A 6932-nucleotide genomic window follows, 5' to 3' on the forward strand; every position below is an offset into this window, starting at 1 on the left:
GTGGGGCCCCGGTGCTGCGGGGGCGGCCGAAACGCCACAGGTCACCGCCGGGGCGCCCGCGGGGTGCCGTGAGGGGACCCGTCCCGCCGGCGGCGGCGGTGGGGGAAAGGAAACGAAAAAACATCCCCCCCCCCCTCCATTTCCTCTGTACACCCCAAGGGAGGAAACTGGGCCAAACTGGGGCATCAAAACTTTTGGCGTCGGCACCAGCGAGCCGAGCCCGCGCTGGCACCGGGGAGCACAAGGCGCTGGGTTGAGGTGGCTGCAAAAGCAGGGAGGGGGTCAGCGGGGCCGTGGGGAGCGGGTGGGGGACGACACGTGTCCCCTCACTTCCCCCCCCCCCCGACGTGGCTCAGGGCTTCCCCAAAATGCCGCCGCAGCGGCGGGAAGCAGCTGCGGTCGAGGCTGGAGCCATGCGAGACGGCGGTGAGGAAGCGCCTGCCCGGCCCGGTGCTGCGGCATCACCCCCCAGCGCACGGGGAAGCGGCGAAAGACGGGGCGAGGCCGAAGGCCCGTGGCCCCCCCCCACACCCCACACCCGCCCCCCCCCCCCGGGTGCTGGCACGCAGGATGGGGGTGAAAAACCCAACCCCATGCCCGGAGCAGGGAGGGGGATGCTCAGCCCAGCTCCCCGAGGTTCCTGCTGGGGAAAGTTGCAAGTGTGGAGACAAATTTAGGGTCCCCCCCATGTCCCCCCCGCAGACCTGTTCCCCCCCCCCCCCAAAGGTGCATGAGGGAGCCGGGGGGGGGCTCAGTGGTCCCCAGGCCAGGAAGGAGGCAGAGGCAGGTGGAGAAATACCGTTTTAATACAATCATCGCCCCTGGGGGGTCACTGGGGATGAGGGGGTGCTTCTGGGGGGGGTCACAGGGGTGGGGTGGGGCCCCGGCAGAGCCAGTCACAACGGGGCCCCCCCCTCCGCGTGCCAGCACGCGGCAGGGCCGTGGAGCAGGGTGGGAGGACGTGGGGGTCCCCATGTCATGTCCCCCCTCCTCCGGTGAGCACCCCAGGCCCGGCTTTCCCAGCAAACTCCCACCCCCCCGTGCGCGCCCCCCCCCGCCCCGCCTCGGCTGGAGCAGCGGTCGGAGCCACCCACGGTGCCGGGGAGCAGCCGGGGGCAGAGGATTTGCCACTGGCGCCAGGGGTGCCGCGGGGAGCCGGGTGCCGGGGAGGAGCCCCAGGACCCGTCTGACAGGTCCCGCGGGGGCCCCGCGGCTGGGGCAGGGCGTGGGAAGAGCAACACGCGTGTGCCTGTGCCCGCGCACACGCACCGGTCACGGCAATCCCGGTCAGAGAATCGGCACGGCCACTGGCAACACCGGGAGGGATGCCTGGGGCTGGGGGGGGGGGGCGGGGACACACACAAGTCCGGGGTGAAGGTGCAGTTGTCCATCCGTACCTAGAAAAATGCCCCCCCACACACACCCCGTTTCCTTCGTACCACTGCCCCGGGTGTGGGGCGGCCATGTGGGGCGGGCGTGGGTAGGGCAGGGACCCCCCCCTAGACGGAGGTGGTACACTCGCGGGTGATGGGCGAGGTGGGTAACTCGTACTTCGGGGTGCAGCGGTCCAGCGAGCTGGAGGTGCGGAGCGGGAGGCCGCAGCGGCCGGGGGGCTGGTCCCGGCGCCCGGCCCCGCAGCAGCACAGCACCCGCAGGAACTCCCGGCGCATGTCCTTGCTCCGCAGCGTGTAGATGATGGGGTTGGCGGCCGAGTTGAGGGTGGCGAAAGCAAAAAAATAGTTCGCTTTGTAGAGGATCCGACATGCCCGGACGGGGCAGGAAGCGTCCATGAGGAGGATGATGAAGGCGGGCAGCCAACAGACGATGAAGGCTCCCAGGACGATGGTGACCGTCTTGAGCAAGGCCAGGGTCTGGGCGGTGGCGATCTCGGCGTGGCTGGAGCGCACGATGCAGTAGATGCGGCTGTAGAGCCCCACGATGGTGAGGAGGATGAGGGTGAAGATGGTGATGACGAAGAGGACGTAACGCTTGGAGTAGAGGGGGAGGACAGTGGAGCAATCCCGCAGGTCGCTCATGCAGTTCCAGCCCATGATGGGGAGGCTGCCGATGGCGGCGGCGATCACCCAGCACGCCCCGATGAGCAGCACCATCCGGCAGTTCTTGTCGCTGCTGTAGACCTTGACCTTGGTGATGGCCACGTGGCGCTCGATGGCGATGGCCAACAAGCTGAAGACGGAGGCGGCCAACGTGGCGAAGGCCGTGCCTTCCCTCACGAACCACTGCACCGGCGTCAGGTTGAAGGTGGTGGCCCCGGAGAGTAAGATGTTGGCCATGAAGGCCAACCCGGCCAAGAGGTCGGAGAAGGCCAAGTTCCCGATGAAGATGTACATGGCCGAGTGGAACTTCTTGTTGCGGCACACGGAGATGAGGACCAGCAGGTTCTCCAGCACGATGAAGCAGCACAACACGACAATGAGGATGGACACCACCCAGCGGGAGGTGGTGGGGGAGCTCTCCGAGCCCTCCTTGGTGTAGTTGTAGTGCTCCCGGATCTTCTCCGTGTTGAAATATTCCTTGTAGATGCTCCCCATGGTTCCTCGCCGGCCGCGGCCCCGCTCGCCGCCCGTCCCGCCGGTCTCAGCGTTGCCGGGCCATGGTGCCGGCGAGGCCAGGCTGCAGAGACCTGTGGGGGGGAAGAGACGGGGTGGGGACATCACCAGGGTGGCCCCGATGGCGGGAAAATGGAGTGGGACGGGAGGGGGGACGGGGGCACATCTGGGGGCACATCTGGTTCAGTAAGGAGCCTGACGCCAGATCCAGGCGCACAGCAGCTGTGCTGGGCCCGGCAGAAATGACTCAAAAAGGAAATCCTGACAGCGGGGGGGGGACGAGACGCACCTTCGAGCGGGCCCCGGGGAACGGAGGGCGGCCAGTGGCACCGTCCTGTCACCGACATGGGGTGGCCGGAGGTGGCACCACGGGGTGAGCAGAACAGTGGTGCGAAGCGGCTGCACGCACACACGCACACACACACACACACACACACACACAGAGACCTCGGGAGTGGGGGCACTGCTGGGGGGTGAAGCTCCGGGGGTCTTCCCCCCGCCCCGGGGGTGGGCAGGACACCCCCACACCCGCCACGGTGAGGGTTGGGGACCCCCTGGGATGGGAGGGGGGCGGCTGGGATCACCCCCCCTCCAGTTAGGGCGGGGGGGAGGAGTGCAGCCCCCACTTAGGGACTGCGGACACTGTAACGTCTCGGGCGGGGGGACCCGGTTCTGTCCCCCACCTCGGTTAGGGAGGGTGACCCTGCATCTGCCCACTTAGGGATGGGGCACCCAGTACCATGGTGTCCCCCGCCCCAGTTAGGGATGGGGCACCCAGTCCCGGGTGTCCCGCCCCTAACTGGACACACACACACACACACACACACACACACACGGCACCATCGTGTCCCCCCCCAAAGTTAAGGATGAGGCCCCCGGTTAGGGCCCCCCCCCGTCCGGGTCCCGGGACCCCCGAGGGCGGCCAGGGCGGGACCGTGGGTAGAGAGGGGGAGGGGGGGGTAGAGATGGGGGGGGAAGGAGCCCCGTGCCCCGCCGCACCTCCAGCCGCCGCCCGCGCCGTCCCGGTGCCGTCCCGGTACCGTCCCGGTGCCGTCCCGGTGCCGGTGCCGCCCCCGCCGAGCGCTGCCTCCCGCCGCCGCTCGGGCTCTTGCGCAGCCGCGCCCGGTGCCGGGGCACCGCCCCTCGCACCCGTCGCTCCGGGACCCCCCCCGGTCCCCGGTCCCGGTCCCCGGTCCCGGGAGGAGCCGCCGGCTCGAGCAAAGACGCATCCGCCGCCGCCGCGGAGCATCCGCCGCTTCCCCTTCCCCTTCCCCCGCCCGCCCCGCCACCGGCCGCCCCCGGCCCCGGCTGCAGCCACCGGGCGGAGCCAGGGGACGGGGCGGGGGGGCACGGGCGGGGGAGGGGGCGAGGGGACCCCGGGATCCCGCACCGAGAACCGCACCGGGATCCTGCATCGGGATCCCATAATGGGATCCTGTACTGGGATCCTGCAACTGGGATCCTGCAACTAACTGGGATCCTGCAACTGGGATCCTGTAACTGGGATCCTGCAACTAACTGGGATCCTGCAACTAACTGGGATCCTGCAACTGGGATCCTGCAACTAACTGGGATCCTGCAACTAACTGGGATCCTGCAACTGGGATCCTGCAACTGGGATCCTGCAACTAACTGGGATCCTGTAACTGGGATCCTGCAACTAACTGGGATCCTGCAACTAACTGGGATCCTGCAACTAACTGGGATCCTGCAACTGGGATCTTGGACTGGGATCCTGCAACTGGGATCCTGTAACTGGGATCCTGAACTGGGACACTGTAACTGGGATCCCGCAATTGGGATCCTGTAACTGGGATCCTGAACTGGGACACCGTAACTGGGATCCTGTAACTGGGACCCCCTTTGGGACCCGAGCATCCGCGGGGGTCCCTGGCAGGACCAGGGTTGGGGGGTCCCTGGCACGGGGTATCCGGGGGGTCCCTGGCAGGATCAGGGCCTGGGGGGTCCCAGGCTGGCCCCAGCCCCTCACCCACCCATGGGCAGGGCCGGGCAGAGGGGGAGGCGCGGGGGGGGGGGGGGGGGGGCGGGGAGCCCCCTGGCCATGAGCGCGGGAGGAGGGGCCACGGGGGACCATACTGGGCCCCTTGTTCCCGAAATAGCCCCCCCGGCTCCGACCCTGGCCCCGGGGGGGCCACTGGGCCACCGCGACGCAAATTGGCTCAGGCCTGGGCCGGCGGCGCCCAGCCGGGCTTAGCGCCGGGTTTAAGGAGCCGCGGAGGCGGCGGCGGCCAGATGGTGCCGGGCAGGATCGGGCCCCGCGGGGTGCGGGATCAGCCCCCCCCCCCCCTCGTGCCACCACCTGCACGCGGGGACACACGCGGGGACACGCGTGACCGGCCACCGCCACCCAACCGCCCCGGCACGGGACCCCCGACACCTCGGGGCCTCCCCGGGCATCCAGCCATGGCCAGTGGTGGCCACCCAGGGCCCCGACAGTGCCAACCACCCCAAATTCCACCGGGGGGGGGTCTCGGGTCCTGGGAGGGGACGGGGGGGAACACGGGAGGTGCAGCAGGAACCGGGATGCAGGCGGCAGCACCCCAACAGCGGGGCGGTACCGCAGGCAGGACGCGGGGTGCAGCGGGGCACCCCCGAGGGCACAGGCACACGGGACACCCAGGTCGGTGCCGGCGGGGACAGGCGGGTGCTGACGCCCTGCGGCACAGCCCGGTGGGTGCCGGTGAGGGCACGTGGGTGACGGGACACCGTTGTGCACTGGGTGGGTGTCACTGAGGGCACACGGGTGCCGGGACCCCACCACACACACCCGGGTGGGTGCCACAAAGGGCACAAGGGTGCCAGGACCCTGTTGCAGCCCCCGGTGGGTGCCAGCACCCCGTTGCACACCCAGGTGGGTGCCACTGAGGGCACACAGATGCTGGAACCCCACCACACACCCGAGTGGGTGCCAGTGAGGGTGCCAGCACCCAACCACACACCCCAGTGGGTGCCAACGAGGGCACATGGGTGCTGGGACCCTGTTGCACACCCGGGTGGGTGCCACAAAGGGCATATGGGTGCTGGCACTCTGCGGCACACCCCGATGGGTGCCAGTGAGGGCACACGGGTGCCAGGACCCCACCACTCACCGAGGTGGGTACCAGTGAGGGTGCCCGCACCCAACCACACACCCCAGTGGGTGCCAACAAGGACACATGGGTGCTGGGACCCTGTTGCACACCCTGGTGGGTGCCAGTGATGGCACATGGGTGCTGGGACCCCACCACATACCCCAGTGGGTGCCAACAACGGCACATGGGTGCTGGCACCCCATTGCACACCCGGGTGGGTGCCAGCGAGGACACATGGGTGCCAGGACCCCATCACACACCCGGGTGGGCGCTGGCGAGGGCTCATGGGTGCTGGGACCCCGTTGTACGCTCCCGTGGGTGCCAGCGAGGGCACACGGGTGCCCACCCGAGGGCACGGCCTCCCCAGCACCCAGCAGCACCCAGGGACGGTCCCCAGGGCAGCGCCGGCGATGCCACCCCGGGGCTGGCGGGTGCTCGCCGCAGCCGTTAGCGCGTTGCACAAGGGGGGAGCCGGGGGGGTGCCAACGGGGCGGCTCCCCACCACCCCTCCTCCTTCCCGGGGGGGGGCGCCAGCTGCGGGCCAGATGTTGGCGGGGCTGAAACAGCTGGGCCCGATCCCGGCACCCGCTTCCCGCCCCGGGGCAGCGGGACAATGGCCGCGGCACCGGCACCGCGGCGGGACCGGCCGCGAAGACCCCCCCGGTCCCGGCGAGAGGACCGGCCTCCTGAGCCCCCCCCCCTCCCTTAGAGTGTCGTGCGCGGGGCACCCCACTTTGTCCCCGTCACCGGGGCCACCCTTGGGGACAACGCCGGGGTCCGCCCGCCCCTCTGTGGGTGGCCCCCCCCCACTCCCGTCGGAGCTGACGGGACACGCGTGGAGGATAAATCACGGCGGGGGAGCGGAGGGGGGGGGGGAAATCAGCGTCTTACCGGCTGGTTTCGCGGTCCCGGTGCCGCTGCCGGTGCCGGTACCGGCAGCGCCGCGCTCCCGCCCGCCTACCGGTTGCAACATGTGCGGGGGAGCGGGGGCGGGGGGGGGCGGGGCGGCCCCGGGCCATTCCCCCGCCCCATGGAGAGGCGAGGCCACTCGTGTCCCGTCCCGTCCCGTTCCCCCCCCCCCGAACCCCACCCGGGTCCTTCGTGGGGGTTTGGAGCGGGTGACTGAGTCCCCCGTGTGCCAAAGGGGGAGGGAGACCCCAAAAATGGGGCTGGGGGGGGGGCACGGGAGGGCTCCTGGCCCAGCCCCATCCCTCGTGGGGGGTTTTCAGGGGGTGCCCCACGGGGAAGTGGGTCAGTGGTGGCTGTTTGT

At 70.2% G+C, this 6932-nt stretch overlaps 1 protein-coding gene across 2 annotated transcripts; it reads right to left on the reverse strand.

Annotated features, from left to right (window-relative positions):
* Window positions 1-784: 784 nt before the first annotated feature.
* S1PR2 (sphingosine-1-phosphate receptor 2) lies at window positions 785-6648 on the reverse strand. 2 transcript variants are annotated; one of them, XM_074929925.1, is made up of 2 exons: window positions 6554-6648; window positions 785-2644 (listed from the first exon to the last, which is right to left on the reverse strand). In XM_074929925.1, exons 1-2 carry the CDS (start codon window positions 6633-6635, stop codon window positions 1500-1502), a joined length of 1227 nt encoding a protein of 408 aa, XP_074786026.1. In that variant the 5' UTR covers window positions 6636-6648; the 3' UTR covers window positions 785-1499. The 2 variants fall into 2 exon arrangements, with proteins under 2 accessions (XP_074786026.1, XP_074786025.1); XM_074929924.1 differs by lacking the exon at window positions 6554-6648 and adding an exon at window positions 3570-3843.
* Window positions 6649-6932: the final 284 nt, after the last annotated feature.

This window comes from Athene noctua, chromosome 31 (genome assembly GCF_965140245.1).
Source record: "Athene noctua chromosome 31, bAthNoc1.hap1.1, whole genome shotgun sequence".
In the NCBI taxonomy this organism is placed as follows: Eukaryota; Metazoa; Chordata; class Aves; order Strigiformes; family Strigidae; genus Athene; species Athene noctua.

What these genes read in the sequence shown, in the direction of transcription:
- S1PR2 (XM_074929924.1), bottom strand. Translation starts at nt 3,819, where the DNA reads ATGCTCCGCGGCGGCGGCGGATGCGTCTTTGCTCGAGCCGGCGGCTCC. An exon ending in GGCGCGGGCGGCGGCTGGAG is followed by an intron (nt 2,645 to 3,569) that starts GTGCGGCGGGGC and finishes TCCCCCCCACAG; the next exon opens with GTCTCTGCAGCCTGGCCTCG.